Raw genomic sequence first — 18124 nt, 5'->3', positions numbered from 1 at the left:
TTTCCAAGGTATCAATTTAATAACTATAAAAGTAGCTACTTCAGTTGTTGCATTTAAATTGATTTACATGAAAAGACTGGCAGTTTAGCAGCTGCGCTATTATTCTTAGATCGGTCAATTTACTTGAGAAAAACCTACTACTGAGTGCTACTGACCTGCCTGACAATATAGGCCCTATTTCTATTCCTGTAATTAGGCCTGGGACTAACTCAGAATATTTTTAATTAAAATATTTTGGTCAATGTGTTGCACCAAATTAGGCCTTTCAGTGAAGATTTAATTCTGGAAATAGTGTGATTAGAATATTTAATGAGTTGTGTTTCACTAAGATTAACAGGTTGTGTGAACATACAGTGTTTGTGACCATTTTGAGTTTTACAATCATAAATGCTACTCCTGATTTTTAACCTTAAAAAACATTTGCCACAGTAACTGTCTAACAGGTATATTTAAATTTAATTGAAGTTTTATTCTAAAGAAAGCTGATTTAAATGCATTTTTAGGCAAGCTTTTATTTATGGTCTCCCCTTCCAGCAAAGCCAAAAGTGAGAAAATTGCCACTTAAATGTTTGCAAATAAACAGTTTTATTTAGAAACCTGACATAAGCATAAGTTTACACACCTCTAATTTGGCATTTTTTAAATTCTCTTTCATAATGTGAGCAATGCAAAATTAAAAGAGGCTCATTTTATAGGCTTTTACATTATTAAGTTTTGATAAAATAACATATATGTTTCAACCTTGAACTATGGTACAGAGGTGGGGGGGAAAGGCATTGAATGAAAAATTTACCCTGAATTTGATTCAATTAATGTATAATTCATGGTAACAAATAGAGCTCTTATCTTGATTGTTTTTGCCCCCATGGAGATCCTTCCTTTTGTTGCTGACTTCATGGTTGGGCCTTTGCAGCAGACTGTGATAGAGAGAGACTATATGGCACCTGTAGTTTAGATGGCATTCCCGAAGTCGCATCATGGGGTCTCCTGAAAACATAAGATCTGGTGTCTACAGTATATTACTAGTACCTTTTTGAAGGTTGTCTGTGACTGGACCTACGTACAGTGTTTTCAATTTATAGGCCGCTGTAATGCTGATAATTTACATGAATGTTACCTATTTGGAGGAATTTTTTTCTCTTTTTAAATATGGGTATAAAGTTTTTCATTTTCATTTCAAACTTCCCTTGAAAAACTGTTATATTTGCTACTGTAGGTATGATGATATTCTGATCAATGGACTTCCAGATTGGCGACAGCCTGTATTCTACTACAGGCGGGTGAGAAAAATGAGCAATGCTGAGCTGGCATTACTTTTGTTCATTATCCTCACAGTGGGTCATTATGCTGTGGTGTGGTCAATCTACCTGGAAAAACAACTGGTAAGTAAGTATTGGTAATAAATCAAATGATCCTAGCCTCCTTAATTTTATATGGAATTTCAAACATTTATTTTCAACTGATGAAAAGTTCAATGTTTTTATAAATACTTCTCATTTTAATGGTTTTGTGCTCAGTAGTTAGTGTTTGATATGTTTCTAAGTCAAGAAGAGCCCAGGTTATAAGAAGAAAATATCCTTCTTCTTAAAAATGTGACTTTGAGTTTGTTATAAAATTTTGTGAAGATTCCATTATCTAACTGAAAATTAGAAGGTAGAAACTAGAGCCACGTTTTCTTAATTATCACCTTCCAAATAGAAATATTTTTCATGTAAAAATGATTTTAGAAATTTTTGTGTCACAGGCTGATATATAAACAATGTTTACTTTAAAAGTTTTTAACTAAGACTTGAAATTAGTATAATTTTATGATTTCATAGATCAGTTGGTAAAAAGGTTATTGCATTTTTTTAGTCTAATAAACTCTACTACATAGTTTATTCTGCTGTGGATCTCTATATGCTAAAAACAAACATCAGAATTAGCATCTATTTACTCATTCTTTTTGAAGTAACATTACTAAAGTTGGGTGAATGAGAAAAAGTTGAATGCTCTCTCTGCTTAGAAAACTTTGATTGCTATGGAGATAGACTTGACTGACAGTGCTAAACTTCATGTGTGTTTAAGGACTGGATACTATGACAACAGTTATTGTTAAAGATTGATGATTTTACTTAATTATGTTGGACCCTACATACATTTGCATAAATGTTCCTTTATAATGTTTACCCTTCACAGTAGACTCTTGATAACATTTGAAGAGTACATGTTAATGATAACCTCTAACTATAATTCTTTCCACATTAAGGATGAACTGCTTGGTAGAAAAAAAAGAGAAAAGAAAAAAAAGGCAGGTGGCAAGACTGTGGATTTATCGAAACTTGGTGCTTCAGAAAAAAATGAAAGGTAGGACCATTATAAAAATATTTTATAATTTGAAACTGTTTTAAAATATTTCTTTAATGTAATCCAGTTTCATGTATCCATTTCAGACATGCTAGCATTTACATCTATAATAGGTTTTTTAAAAGACTAATAATGCGCCATATTTGTTTGTGAGACAAATTCTGATCTTAAGCAGAAATGCTACTTTTTCCTCTTGTGATGTGTTAATATATATTTAAGTAATTAACTCCCCAAATTCTTATAGTTTAAAATTTGTAGACTGAACTTTAGAAACAGTACTACTAGATGAATCTGTCACTTAGTGTTTCGTTCAGGAGTGACAATGTGTAAAGAGGCAGTGATATGCAGAACACTCTGAAAGATACTACCATTTCTTCTATCGATTTATAGAAAGAAAGAAAGGGTTTAAATAGTTCACACAGCAGGGCAGAACTGGATCAATGTGAGATGGAGATCAGAGACTATTCTGCAAGTCTTCTGTTCTGATGACATCAGTGAGTAATGCTTCAGTGAACTGCAAATGACATTAATTTTTATGTATTGGTTTGTTTATGCTACAGTCTCCATATCTGCTTGTCAGCACTGGGGAACACTCTGATGATGTTCAGTCTTTTATAGCTGAAGTACTCATAAGGTTTGAGAATTCATTTTGCAGAACTGGTGAAAGTCCAGGTTGGAAAGGGATCTTTTGTTTCTTTATCTTTATAACTTGAGTAGGAGTCTCCTTTTCCAAATTCTTAGCTTCCTTTTACTTGCTATACGTACTGCATTTATTGTAACTACTGTATTTCATGATAGAATAAGTCAGAATAAATGATAATCAACACAAGTATTTCATTGAAAATTTCTTTTTTGTTGAAAGTCATTCAAAACAGAAATTATGATCTTTATAAAAATGTTTTATCTCCCAACTTTCTGTCAATATTTTTGCTTCTTTGCTTTTTTCTCCCCCTTTAGATTACTGATGAAACCACAGTGGCATGATTTGCTTCCATGCAAGCTGGGGATTTGGTTTTGCCTTACACTAAAAGCATTGCCTCATCTAATCCAGGTAAAATGTAACTCTTTCATATAATATTAGATGCTTTCATTTTAATTATTCATGAAATAATTTATTCTCATGTTTGCTCGCTGAATGCTGATGTACAGTGGATGCTTCTAATGTTGATTGAACTGAATAGTATTTTTGTAAACCTAATTTAGAATGGTTCTAAAATAATTTAGTTATCTACTCTTATAACTCTTACATTGCTCTTAGGACACCTTAGAATCCCAAGACACTGGAAAAATGGGGGAAATGCTATCTATAGAACAGAAATAAAAGCAATAAAAATTTAATCTGCTGTTATTATTTAAGGCATATTCAGTAAAAAAGAACAGGGCTCAAATAGCTTGTCACACATTATTTTAATAACACTTAAATATATAGTATAAGAAAAAAGTTTACATGAGCACCTAATTATGCAAAAATGTAGTTTTCCATTTTATTTGCAACTTTAAGTGGAGTGAAGATATTTTCTCTTTAATGAAGATAATCAAAGTTTCTATGCTGGTCTTGATCAATCATAGAATGTGGGTAAATGTTATATTTTTTATTTTTTGTTAGCATAACAAAGCATATTTTGTTCAATTATTGCTTTGCTAAGTACAATTATTGCATCTGGTTAGAAAATTCCCAACACATAAATATAATATTTGAAAGTATGTATAACAATTTTGGTGTAAAAAGTTTGAGGGTGTCATTTTTAAAAGGCAATTTTTCATTTCAGAAAATAAATGTTTAGATAAACCTAGAGAGCCAGGTAATTTTTATCCAGATTTACCCACACTATTTTTCATATATCAAAACTGCTTTTCCTAATTGTTTAAGGCAACAAATGACTCCAGCTCTGCATTTTATTCTCCTTTATCCTCTCATAACAAAAATTTTGTATTTGAAGGGAAATGAACTGAAGATCACTAATATGTTTGTTCCTAGCATTTGAGAAATTATTTACCAGTTTTCTATCAAAATAGTTTTCCTTAATATTTATTTCTTATTGAAGCATATATTTTGGTTACAGTTAATAGAGGAAATTGAAATATTTGGTATATGTAAAAGTTTTTGTTTTTAAGTTGTTTAGCATATTATGTTGTTTATTTTAATAAAATTCAAAATCCTTGTATGGCATATTTATATAAGACTTAATAAGAGGGAAGGTATATTTGTCATGCTGGGTGTTTTGTTTTTTATGAGAAGATGTGACAGAAAAATATTTTAAGACATATTTTCTTATGTTGGAGGTTTTTTTGAATAATTATTTTTTTTGCCTGCTTTAGAATCTGTGCATTAGGCAAACCAAAGTGTTGATGAATTTAAAAGTATAGTCAAGTGACATTATAAATAGAATATCATATAAAATGTCAGTCTGAAACACTTCTTTGTAATTATAATTTAAGTCATTTGAAACAAAGTTTATTTGGTAAAATTAACATATTTCTTGGTTACACTTAGGGTCATTTGCAAAAATAGAACCAATATGTTAAGATGACTTAGATTTACAAATTATTATTTTAAATTACTTGTCTATGGTATCTAGATCTGACAGATTGTTTTGCCTCATAATAAATTTGTAGGAAATTTACAAGAAATAAGGAATTTTTACAAAAATGCTTTAGTTTCTTTAGAAACTCTGTTTTCTTAAACTGTTAGATTTGACTTTTAAAGTTTTCACTTGGTAATACCTGTTGCCTTTCAGTTTGAGATGCAAAGCGATTGGCTTTCAAAACCTTTATACCTAATTTTTACAATTTTGGTCTAATTATTTCTTCCTCGTAAATGTATTCTAAGAAGAAAAGATGAGACAATTTTTTTGTGTGTGTAAGCAAATACTAGATATTTTATTTCTGCTTTGAAAGCATAAGATTAGTTTTTCTCATATTCACTAGCAATGTAATATAGTAGACTCTGATACAAATTGTAATTGTGAAAATATTTTAGATAAGAAACATAGCTAATGTTTCCATAAGCATCAGCAACGCAATACTGAATAGTTGCTGTTAGGATTAGATTTTTTGTCTGATTTTCCCCCCAGTCTGCTGTGACCTTTGTATTAATTTCTCATGCATAAAATTGTGCAGTGTGAATACATGTGCCTTATCTATAACACTGAAGGTTTTATGTGACACTTCTATGAGATCTTCAAAGAAACCCTCTTTACCTGAAGCAGTTTGGGTTGCTAAATGGTACATTGTCAAAAGAGAGCCCTGCTAGAGCCTTAAGTACAAAAAAATGATACATACAACTTTCAACATTGTAAGCTTGTACTTTAAATTTATTAATCATTCCTGTGATATTGGGCCATTATCTTATTTTTAAATAAGAGTCCTGTTTCTTGCCATAAGTCATACCTATACTCTTGGCTTCTTTAAGGGCAAATTTTCACTTAATACCTTTAAAAAAAAGAATTAAACTAAATACTTGTGAGCAATGTACTGTAATTTTATAATCCTTAGAGATTTTTATGACTTCCCCCAGTCTTTCCTAATTGATTTACATATAGTTAACAGCATTTTTAGCAACTTTTTTTTTTTAATGTTTTTATTGATTTTTAGGAAGAGAGAGAAACATTGATGAGAGAGAAACATAGATTGGCTGCCTCCTGCATGCCCCTCACTGGGAATTGAGCCTGCAGCCCCAGCATGTTTCCTGATGGGGATTCAAACCAGCAACCTCTTAGTTCATGGGTTGATACTCAACCACTGAGCCACACTGACCAGGTTTTAGAAAACTTTTCTATGGCATTAAACTTTTTATATACACTTAATTTTAATTGCACAAAATGTCTACATAAGTAAATACAGGTAAACTAATTTGTCAGTTTTTTAACATATGCATTCAGAAAACCTACTTTATTATGTAACGAACTTTCAGCTTTAATGGACACCCCCTTGCTCGAATTAGCAAGGATTTACTGTGGTTCTGCCAAAAGAGACCTGAGGAAGGTATCATACAATTAATTCCTTTAAAGAAAAGAAGAAGGTATCACACAGCCAGTTACTGTCATCTAAGACTACATCTTAGGTCGTTAGCCATTTAGGAATTTATTCTCCGATAGCTAAATGTGATATGACAAATCTGTAAAGGACAGTTAGACATAATGAAGTTTATTGGTAAGACAGCAAATTTTTCCATCATACACATCTGTCAAAGACATGTATATATTGTTGGGGTATAATTTTACTCGAAGTGGTTCTGTGATCATTCTGGGTAGAGGGAAAAGTATACCTCTGGGAGTCCCTGCTTTTTGAGAAAGTTATTACCTCCAGCACCGGGTTTTGTTCCTTTCCTTTGCTCTGAAAAAGATACTGGAAAACTAATAAGAATTGGTAGATTAGAAGAATGAGGCCAAAGAAATAAAAACTATTATATATGATACATGTAAAATATTTGATAAATATTAAATTAATATCAAACATTTACCAGATTGGAACACATCCAAGAAAAAGATGTATAAATGATATTATATAGCAAAATACGTGCCCCATATCATTCATGTACCCACATATGTAGAAAAGTCAAATAAGAAACCAAAGAAAGAGAATGGGGAAAGTGTTTATAAGTTGATGAATAGATGGAAAGTTAGTATGTGCAAATGGGATGAGAAGACATTACAGAGGAGTAAACAGCAAGAATTCATGCAGAGTAGCGGGGAAAATTGAAGAACTGTGTTTAGATAGCTAAGAAAGCCAGTGGAATGATCAATAGAAAACAAGAAATATGAATTAGAATATAACAAGGAACTTGGGCTATGTATGCTTTGGGGCTACAATTTAATTTCAACATTAAAAGGATAGCCCTGTGCCCAGACTGGTTTGGCTCAGTGGATAGAGCGCTGGCCTGCGGACTGAAGGGTCCCAGGTTCTATTTTGGTCAGGAGCACATGCCTGGGTTGTAGGCTTGATCTCCAGTGGGAGGCAGCCAATTGGTGACTCTCTCATCATTGATGTTTCTATCTCTCCCTCTCCTTTCCTCTCTGAAACCAATATATATATATATATATATAAAAGGATGGCCCTAGTGGCATTTCCATATTTTACCACTCTGTTTCTTTTTCATTTGAAGGGAGTACACGTTCTCTTGTAGTCTGACTAAACCAGTCTTTGTGTTGGCTCTAATCAATTTATAACCAAAGAAATTTTCCTAACTACTAAACTGTCTTTCTTGGGCATTTCAAAATTGACTATATATGTTCAGAAACATTCATAGCCATGAAAGTAGCAAACAGTGATGAAATATAACCAATGCTATGTGCCTATATTCAATTTAACTCAGAACTTAGTTTTGATTCCTTTTTTTCATTGCCTATTTGAGTTGGAGCCTCATATATTTGGGCCCATAATAATTTAGATTGTTAATACCATCAATTTCTCTTACAAGTACCAAATATCCCAAGTAATTACCAATCTAAATCATAGTTTATTTGTAGTTTTCTCCATTTTCTGAGGTGAAACATGTCTTAAATAGTCAGAATTTATTTGCATGGTAGTTTGTTTCTCGGGGAATTCACCATTCAAGTTTCATTCTGTGTGCTCTGTTACATTTCTCAGATTATAAAATATAAAATTTATAAAATATAAAACTCTTTTAGGTGTGTATTACCTAAACTTGTAAATTTTTCCATTGTTAAGGCCCAGTCCCATCTTTTTTCACTACAAAGATTATCTTACATGAACATATTAACTAAAAATTCTTGCAGGAAATTTCCAGCGCGCGAGCCCCTCCCCCAGCAGGATGTATAGGTTACCTAGGAGCTGTGTCTGAGAAAATAGAGGAATCTTCTCTGTAGTGCCATGGCTTTTCCATTAAAAAATAAAGGCTGCCTAAGAGTAAAGGGAATAAATACTGTATTTGAGAGGCCTCCTCCCTCCCCTGAAGCTTCTGCCATGGAAACATGTGGAGAAGCCTGGAGGTCACCCTGTGTACAGGGAGGGCCTTTCCTTTCTAGTCCCTTTGCTTCTGCTTGCTGGGACTCAGTCGGAAACCAAATAAACAAAACATTCACAGCTAATTAGCAGGGGAAAGGGCTCCTAAGAGGCCTGGAGGCATTGGTAGCAAGCTGAGTTGCCTGTCCTTCCACGCAGAATTAAACACATATTTTCCAAGGGATGAGGACGCATACCTTTTGTACTCTTAAGAACTTTTAAAAAACTCTGCAGAGAAATTTCCTCAATTTCTCAGACATTTATTTTCTCCTTAGTTTTCTTTGTCCCAGAAGATGTATCTGTAAACATATTGCTACGGGAAATGTCTGAGGTTTTGCAGCCTAAGGTTTCTTCTAGGATTTTTATGGTTTCACAACTTACATTTAAGTCTTTTATCCATTCTGAGTTTATTCTTGTGTATGGTGTAAGTTGGTGGTTTATTTTTATTTGTTTGCATGTTATCTGTCCAATTTTCCCAGCACCGTTTATTGACGAAACTGTCTTGACTCTCTTGTATATTCTTGACTCCTTGTCAAATATTAATTAAGCATAATGGTTTGGAACAATTTCTGGGTTTCTGTTCTGTTCCATTGATCTATATGCCTGTTCTTGTTCCAGTACGAGGCTGTTTTGATTACAGTGGCTTTGTAGTATAACTTGATATCTGGTATTGTAATTCCTCCTACTTTGTTCTTCTTTCTCAAGATTGCTGCCCCTCTTTGTGGTTCCATATAAAATTTTGGAGTATTTTTCTATGTCTGTGAAATATGTTGTTGGTATTTTAATAGGGATTGCATTGAATCTGTAGGTTAACATTTTAATGATGTTAATTCTATCAATCCATGAATATGGTATATTCTTCCACCTGTTTATATCTTCCTCTATCTCTTTTTTTAATGTTCTGCAGTTTTCTGAGTGCAAGTCTTTTACCTCCTTGGTTAAGTTTATTCCTAATATTTTTGTTGCCATGGTAAATGGGATTGTTTGTTTAGTTTCTCTTTCTGAGAACTCATTTTCAGTGTATAAAAATGCCATCCATTTCTGGGTGTTAATTTTATATCCTGCTACATTGCTAAAATCAATTATTAAATCTAATAGTTTGTTGGTGAAGTCTTAAGGGTTTTCTATGTACAAAATCATGTCTTTTGTGAATAATGATAGTTTTATTATTTCCAATTTGGATGCCTTTTATGTTTTCTTTTTGTCTGATCAATGTGGCTACGACTTCCAGTACTATCTATACATATAAAGCGGTAATATGCTAATTGTCCGTTATGGTGTCCCAGTTACGAGCAATTTGCATATTGACAGACCAGCAGGAGGCTGCACACACAGCAGGGGGCGGGCGGCCAGGGCCAAGTTCCCGGGGGTCTGAGGAGAGCGCCTGACAGGAGCCCAGACTGCAAAGAGGAGGAAGCGGGCATGGGGAGCTCTTCCAATCCCCTGCATGGACATCCGGCCCCAGCCCCACACCCTCCGGGGGACAGGGAGGCTGACCAGCCGGGGAGAAGACACAGCCTCAGGAGTTCTAGGGGGCCTCATCTATAGCGTATCCTACATAATAATCCGCACCTCCAACTCCCAATATCTCCCCCTGCCGGGGACACCCACAACAATAGCACACCGGTGACCACCTGTCAGCACTCCGAGGCACCCAGGGCCCACGGCCCCTGCTGCCAGGCCCCCTTCCTGGGGCCAGGGATGCCTCTCCTCCCTACAACTCCAGCCCCGGGTGGAGGCAGGCCTGAGTGGCCCCCAGGGTCAGACCCTTCCCCCTGATAGCAGCAGCGCCCTCTCCGCAGCAGAAGCGCACTGAACCTCGCTGGGGGCAATGTTAAACTCACCCTCCTGGCCCAGTCCCCACCCCACTCCAGGAGATTGGAGCCCTGACCTGAGCAGATACAGCTGGGAAACAGGCATGTACAATTTAAAGAATGGCGCCAAGCGGGAAGGTTTGACAGTTACTCCCCCTTCAGCCTCGCCACCCCCCTAGCGTGCCCCTAACGCCCTGCCTCCTGCCAGCGCTTCCAGGAACAACCACCACCGCTACAGGGCTGCTGGCCAAGCCCCCCCCTCCAAAGCCTGCGGAACCCTCTGCAGAGCTTCCATAGCCACAGTCCCAGGAAACAATCATGGCCTCCTCCCCTAACCAGCACCTGCTACCTGCAAGGGTACCTGTGGGCTTAAAAATGACAATCCCTTCCTATTTAAACATCATTTACCTGATGAAACATTTCTAGGTTTATTAGCTCAGAACCGCCTCATGACAACCCAGTGAGGTAGGCGGAGAAGAGATTACAATTCCCGTGGTATGTGCATATGTGTTCAGAACTGAAGCTCAGAGAGGAAAAGTGTCAACCCCAGTGGTTCCCAAGGTGCAGCATACGCCCCATGACGGGGGAGGAGGGGAGGTAATTTGATTTTAAATGAGGCAATTCGAGAATGAGTTAACAGTGAATTTTTTGCATTTCTTATGGTTCTAGGGGGCCTCATCTATAGCGTATCCTACATAATAAAAGGCTAATATGCAAATGACCTAATGGTGGAATGACCGATCGCTATGATGCACGCTGACCACCAGGGGGGCAGACACTCAATGCAGGAGCTGCCCCCTAGTGGTCAGTGTGCTCCCACAGGGGGAACGTTGCTCAGCCAGAAGCCAGGCTCACGGGCAAGTACAGCTGCAGTGATGCCACCTCTATGGCAATGCTAAGGATGTCCACCTGACAACTTAGGCCACTAAGTCATCAGTCGGGCTCCGCCCAGGGCTCCAGGACTGCAAGAGGGCGCAGGCCAGGCTGAGGAACCCCCCAGGTGCATGAATTTCGTGCACTGGGCCTCTAGTGTTAAATATGAGTGGTAAAAGTGGACATCCCTGTCTTGTTCCTGTTCTTAGGGGAAGTAGTTTTAGTTTTTGCCCATTGAATAGGATGTTGTCTGTAGGTTTGTCATATATGGCCTTTATTATGTTGAGATATGATTCCTTTATTCCCACTTGCTGAGAGTTTTTATCAAAAATGGGTGTTGGAGTTTGTCAAATGTTTTTTGTGCATCTATCGATTTGATCATGTGATTTTTGTCTTTTGTTTATATGATGTATCATGTTTATTGATTTTAGAAAATTGTACCAGCCTCGTATACCTGGAATAAATGTCACTGATAATGGTGTATGATTTTTTTAATATGTTGCTGGATGTGATTTGCTAATCTTTTGTTGCGGATTTTAGCATCTATGTTCATTAAGAATATTGGCCTGTAATTTTCTTTGTAGTGTCTGTATATCTGGTTTTGGAATTAGCATAATGCTGGCCTCATAAAAAGAGCTTTTGAAGTGGTCCTTCTTCTTAGATTTTTGGGAATAGTTTGAGAAAGAACGGTGTTAGTTGTTCTTTGAAGGTTTGGTAAAACTCCTCTGTGATGCCATCCAGACCAGGGCTTTTGTTTGGTGGGAGTTTTTTTGTTTTGTTTTGTTTTGTTTTAAATTCTATTTCATGATTTATTATTGGCCTTTTTAGGTTTTCTGTTTTGATTTTTTTTGGCAGCACTTGCTGCCCCTCCCACAACCCATTAGCTACCCAGGAAATATCTAGGGCGTCACAAGATCAAATTTAATTATGATTAGAGGACTGTGCCCTCTAAGCTGGGACTTGTTTGCGATTTTGTCAGCAGGTCAGTCTGAGGCTTAACCCTATGACTGCCTCCTACAGACTGGCAGGCCCCTTCAGCATCAGGGCCTGCAGGCTGGGAGTAGTTTCTGCATTGAGCATTTGTCCCTGGTCAGTGTGCATCATAGCAACCAGTCGTTTCACTCTAACAGTTGCTTAGGCTTTTATATATATAGATTTCTTCTTCTCATTACAGCAGTTCTTTTAGCATTTCTTGTAGTGCTCGGTTGGTGGTGATAAACTCCTTAGGCCTCCTTTTGTCTATGAAGCTCTTTATTTCACCATCTATTTTGAATGCTATCCTTCCTGGATATAGTAATTTTGTTTCAGATCCTAGCTTTTCATTACCTTGAATACATCATACTATTCCCTTCTGGCTTGTACAGTTTCTGATGAGAAATCAGCTGACAGCATTATGGGACTCCTTTGTAGGTAATAAGTTGCTTTTCTTTTTCTGTCTTTAAGATTCTCTCTTTATCTTGAATTTTTGGCATTTTGATTATGTGTCTGGGCAAGGGCCTGTTTGGGTTCTTCTTGCTTGAGACTGTGCCTCCTGAACTTGTGTGACTTTGGTTAGGGAAATGTTCTATCATTATTCAAACATGCTGCTTTAATTACTATAGCCTTGTAGTATAGTTTGATATCAGGTTGTATGATTCCCTAGCCCTTGCTCATTTTTCTTCCCCTTCTGGTACTCCTAATAGGTGTATATTGTTATGATTCATGGTGTCCCATAGCTTCCATAAGCTGTATTCTTGTTTTAATTCGTTTTTTTCTTTTTGCTTCTCTGAGTGATTTTTTCCCCCCTGCCCTGTCTTCTAATTCACTGATCCAATCTTCAGTTTCCCCTAATGAGTTGTATAAGTTCTTTACAAATTTTGGATATTAACCCCTTATCAGATGTATCATTGGCAAATATATTCTTTTATTAAATGGTCTGTCTTTTCATTTTGTTGATGTTTTCCTTTGCTGTGCAAAAACTTTAGTCTGATCTATTCCCACTTGTTTTTCTTTTGTTTCTCTTGTACAGGTTGATATATCAGAAAAAAATACTGCTTTGAGAAATGTATGAGATTTTACTGTCTATGTTTTCCTCTATGATTTTTATGCTTTCATGTCTAACATTTAAGTCTTTAATCCATTTTTTGCATCTTAATAAAACACACATTTATTATGGCACATTTTTCTTTAATCCATTTTTATTTTATTCTTGTGTATGGTGTAAGAAAGAGTCTAGTTTCATTTTTCTTTTGCATGTATCTGTCCAGTTTTCTCAACACCATTTGTTGAATAGACCAGCAGTTCCAATCTTTCGAACCTCATGGACATCCAGTGGTCCGCCGATTGGTGACTGCTGCTCCAAAGGTTTCCTTAAACCTCATGACCACCTGTAGTCTGAAGACCACCAGTTAGCGAAAGCTGGAATAGACTATCTTTACCTGATTGTATGTTTTTGCCTCCTCTGTAGAATATGAATTGCCCACAACATTGTGGGCTTATTTTGGGGCTCTCTATTCTGTTCCATTGATCTACATCTGTTTTTATCCCATTGGCATGCTGTTTTAATTACTATAGCCTTGTAATATAGTTTGATATCAGGTTGTATGATTCCTCCAACTTTGTTTTTGTTCTCAAGATTGCTATTTGGGGTCTTCTGTGGTACCATACAAAATTTTGGAATATTTGTTCTAGTACTTTGTAATATGCCATTGCTTTCTTGATAGGATTTGCTAAATCTATTGATTGCTTTGGGTAGTATGGATATTTTCTTTCTTTTTATAATATGTTTTTATTGATTTCAGAGAGGAAAGGAGAGAGAGATATATAATCATCAATGATGAGAGAATATTGAGCCTGCAACCCAGGCATGTTCATCATTCCTGTGTCGATGCTCAATCACTAAGCCACACTGGCCAGGCTAGCATGGACATTTTAATTATGTTAATTTTTCCTATCATGAACACAGAATATGGTTCCACTTATTTGTACATTCTTTAATTTCTTTCTTCAGCACCTCATAAATAGGTACAGGTCTTTTATCTATTTGGTTAAATTTATTCCTAGTAAGATTTTTAATTTTATTTTGAGACTATGTTTATTAAAGCTGGGCAGATGGAAACAAGGAAGGGCTTACGATAGAAGAAGCAACAGGAGAGTGGTGCTGCTTTGACTCTGTAGAAACTTTATGGAAAAGAAATGAGCCAAGGCGGGGCTGCTATCAGCCTACTGGAGAGTCAGAGAAAAGGAGGCCTAGAGGACAGGTTCAAGGTGTTAGACATGCTGCTGTTGCTGCCCATTGCTCCCCTGTTTTATTGTAGTTAATTTCCAGTTTTATGCCATTATGATCTGAGAAGAAGCTTGATATGATTTCTACCTTCTTGAATTTGAAGAGACTTTGCCTATGTCCCAAAATGTGGTCTATCTTTGAGAATGTCCCATGTACACTTGAATTGCTCCCCTGTTTGCAAGACTCGTGGGGTCTCAGATTTCAGGAGCTGCGTGCCAGTGGGGAAAGAGAAAGAGGAAAGGAAGGGCATAGGCATGCTCATGGAGGGGGGAGGGGTGTACCTATGTATATATTTCTCAATGCAATTATAAATGGGATTGTTTTCTTAGTTTCTCTTTCTCATAGTTAATTATTGGTGTATAAAAATGCTACTGATTTCTGAATATTTATTTTGTATCCTGCTACTTTACTGAATTCATTTATCAGTTCTAGTAGTTTTTGGTGGAATTTTTAGGGTTCTCTATACAGTACCATCTGCAATTAATGGAAATTTTACTAGTACTTCTTCTATTCTAATGTGGATGCCTTTTATTGGTTGCTGTGGCTAAGACTTTCAGTAAGTATTATGTTGCATAAGAGTGGTGAAAACAGACATCCCTCTCTTGTTCTCCATCTTAAAGGAAATACTTGCAATTTTTGCCCATTGAGTTGGCTGTGGGTTTGTGATATATGGCTCTTATTACATTTAAATGGGTTTCCTCTTTTTCCACTTTGCTGAGAGTTTTTATCATAAATGGGTATCAGATTTTATCTAATATATATTTTTTTTAATATATTTTATTGATTTTGTACAGAGAGAAAGGGAGAGAGATAGTTAGAAACATCGATGAGAGAGAGTCATTGATCAGCTGCCTCTTGCACACCCCCTACTGGGGATATGCCCGCAACCAAGGTACATGCCCTTGACCGAAATCGAACCCGGGACCCTTCAGTCCCCAAGCCGACGCTCTATTCATTGAGCCAAACCAGTCTCAGCTATCCAATACTTTTTCTACATCTAATGATATGATTATGTGGTTTCTATTCATTTTATTTATATGATGTGTGATGTTGATTAAATTGCAGATATTGTACCAACCTCATATCCCCACTTGATCATGGTGTATGACCTTTTTGTTGGATCTGTTTTGCTAATATATTAAGGATATTAGCATCTATCTTCATCAGAGATATTGGCCTATTCTTTTCTTTCTTTGTAGTGTCTTTATCTGGTTTGAAATTAGAATAACACTAGCCTTGTAAAATGAGCTTGGGAGTCCTTCTCTTTAATTTTTTTTGGAATAGTTTGAGAAGGATAGATGTTAGTTCCTTTTTGCATATTTGGTAAAATTCTCCTGTGAAGCCATCTAGTCTAGGACTTTTGTTTGTTGGGAGGCTTCTGTTTTTTGTTTTTTCTGCTTCAATTTCACTAATTTTAGTTTATCTGTCCAGAGTCTGATTTTTCCTGATTCAGTTTTGGAAGATTATATATTTCTTCCAGATTGTTCAATTTCTTGGCATATAATTGTTCGGAATATTTTCCACAATCCTTTGTATTTCTTTGGTGTCAGTTGTTACTTCTCTCCTTTAAATTCTGATTTTATTTATTAGGGGTCTTTTGTGAGAATGAGGCACCAGTCACATTTACAGGAAAATGACAAATTACTCCCAGCCCAGTGCCCCTCAACTCGATCATTGACATTTCCTGAGTCTGCCCATAGCACACTACACTGTGGTCCAGGCAGCTGATTCTTCAGATGTGTGCAAGTTCCACCAGGTGGTGCCAGAGGTAGTCCAGAGGGTGGGACTATTCCATATCCCCAGGCGGATGCAGTATGGAGAGGAATGCTGCACTTAAGACTGATTGTATTTCAGATCTGGGAAATGAACTCAGCACAGTGATCTTCATGGCCTTCTCTTCAGCTCTACCTAGAACTACAAACCCGTCTTTCCTCACATAACTCTAATCTGCCTCCCTGTAAGATTTTGTGTGTTAGCCCTTCAAGAGAGTGTTTGTGTCTCTAGTGCACATGTGTCAAACACAAGGCCCGTGGGCCAAATCCAGCCCCCCAGGCCTTGCAATGTGGCCTCACCGCGCTGTCATCACTGCACTCCGCTGTCAGTTTATGACATTGTCAGTTTATGACTGTTCAGTAAACCATTCGGCCCGCGATTTAGGCTGGATTTTAGATTTTGGCCCCTTCTCTGATTGAGTTCGACACCCCTACTCTAGTGGATTCTTGTCTCTCTGGGGAAAAGAATCTTCTCAGATTTTTACCGCCAGGTGCTGTATGGACACCTCTTCCTGGCTCTGGTGCTCTGGCCTGGGACACCTCTTTTGGTGAGACCCTATACTTCTCAATGGGAAACTTTGCTGCTGATACATCCTTCTGGAATCTCAGCCACCACCCCTTGAGCCAGGCCAGCCCTTTTCACATCTCTGCCCTTTTACCAGTCTCAATGTGGCTTCTTCTGTAAATCCTTGGTTTTAAGACTCCTGTTCAGCTAGTCTTTGGTTGGTTATTTAGGATAACTGATCTATAAATTAGTTATAATTCCAGTTTGGTTCCAAAAGGAGATAAGTGTAGCTTCCACCCTTCCACCTTCTCCACTGCCATTTGGGATCATCTAAAACTGAGATCTTAATCCTAATAATCTGGCTTCAAAATCTGTCCTCTTAATCAATATAGTGTCTTTCACATTTCATAAATAACTTCTCTGTGCTCTTCTTTTCTTGTGTGGTGTCACATTTTCTATTACCCTAAAGGAGCCAATATCTTCCTGACCTTTTCTTTTCTTACTATTAAGCCTACTCTCAGCCCTAGCCAGTTTTGCTCAGTAGATAGAGTATTGGCCTATGGACTGAAGGGTCCAGGGTTAGATTTTGACCAAAAGCACATACCCAGGTTGTAGGCTCAATTGCCAGGAGGTATGCAGGAGGCACCCTCCTGGCAATTGATTTTCTTTTATCATTGATGTTTTTATATATATCTCTCTCCCTCTCCCTTTCTCTCTGAAATCAATAAAAATACATTTAAAAACAAAACCTACTCTCGGGAAATACATATACATATGTTCATTCACTCATTTATATCAAGGAATAAATGACTGATAAGGTTTAATATAAAATAATTCTACTTCAGGGTTGAGTTTTCTTAGGTACATGAGGAATGGTAAGGGGCCATAAAACCTTAACCAAAAACCTTGTTGAAATTTAAAGTATATATGGGCACGGGAGAACAAATTATATCATTATTTAGTTGGCTCATGCCTTGTGGGAATCTCCTAGTAGAAATGAGGAATATAAATGTGGAATGGAAAGAATAAGAGATACATCTTTATTATATTGATTAAATTATTTTTGAAATATCTTATTATTCCCCTAATTCATTATCAAGTAGCGAGTTCTGATATAACCCCAAGAGACATAGACCCCAGGGGAAAGCTTTAACTTGAAGAGAGATAATCCCATCCTAGGGCCTAAGTGTTTATACATTTACATGTGCATCAAGGTAGAGCCAAGGATTGATCTTTGTTCCTAAGAAATAAAACCCTTTCATGTGGATGTATGATTATTTGCTCTAGGTATTTAAACCTAGGACTGTTAACCCTAGTGCAGTGATTTTCAATCTTTTCATCTCATGGCCACAAATTATTAAACATCTGCAGCACATCAAAAAATATATTTTTTGCCGAAATCGGTTTGGCTCAGTGGATAGAGCATCAGCTTGGGGACTAAAGGGACCCGGGTTTGATTCCGGTCAAAGGCATGTACCTTGGTTGCGGGCATATCCCCAGTAGGGGGTGTGCAAGAGGCAGCTGATCGATGACTCTCTCTCATCGATGTTTCTAACTCTCTATCTCTCTCCCTTTCTCTCTGTAC

General features: G+C 36.8%; 1 protein-coding gene across 1 annotated transcript in view; it reads left to right on the top strand.

Annotated features, from left to right (window-relative positions):
• The window catches only part of DNAJC1 (DnaJ heat shock protein family (Hsp40) member C1), a 193687-nt gene that overhangs the window by 70987 nt on the left and 104576 nt on the right, over positions 1-18124 (top strand). The window contains exons 4-6 of the mRNA XM_084868533.1: positions 1217-1382; positions 2249-2346; positions 3304-3397. Coding sequence (XP_084724659.1) covers positions 1217-1382; positions 2249-2346; positions 3304-3397 — 358 coding nt within the window. The remainder of the gene's footprint in view (positions 1-1216; positions 1383-2248; positions 2347-3303; positions 3398-18124) is intronic.

The sequence above is a fragment of the Pipistrellus hanaki genome, assembly GCF_964339955.1.
Source record: "Pipistrellus hanaki genome assembly, chromosome: 1".
Lineage (NCBI taxonomy): Eukaryota > Metazoa > Chordata > Mammalia > Chiroptera > Vespertilionidae > Pipistrellus > Pipistrellus hanaki.
This window is presented reverse-complemented; position numbering and strand designations above follow the sequence as displayed.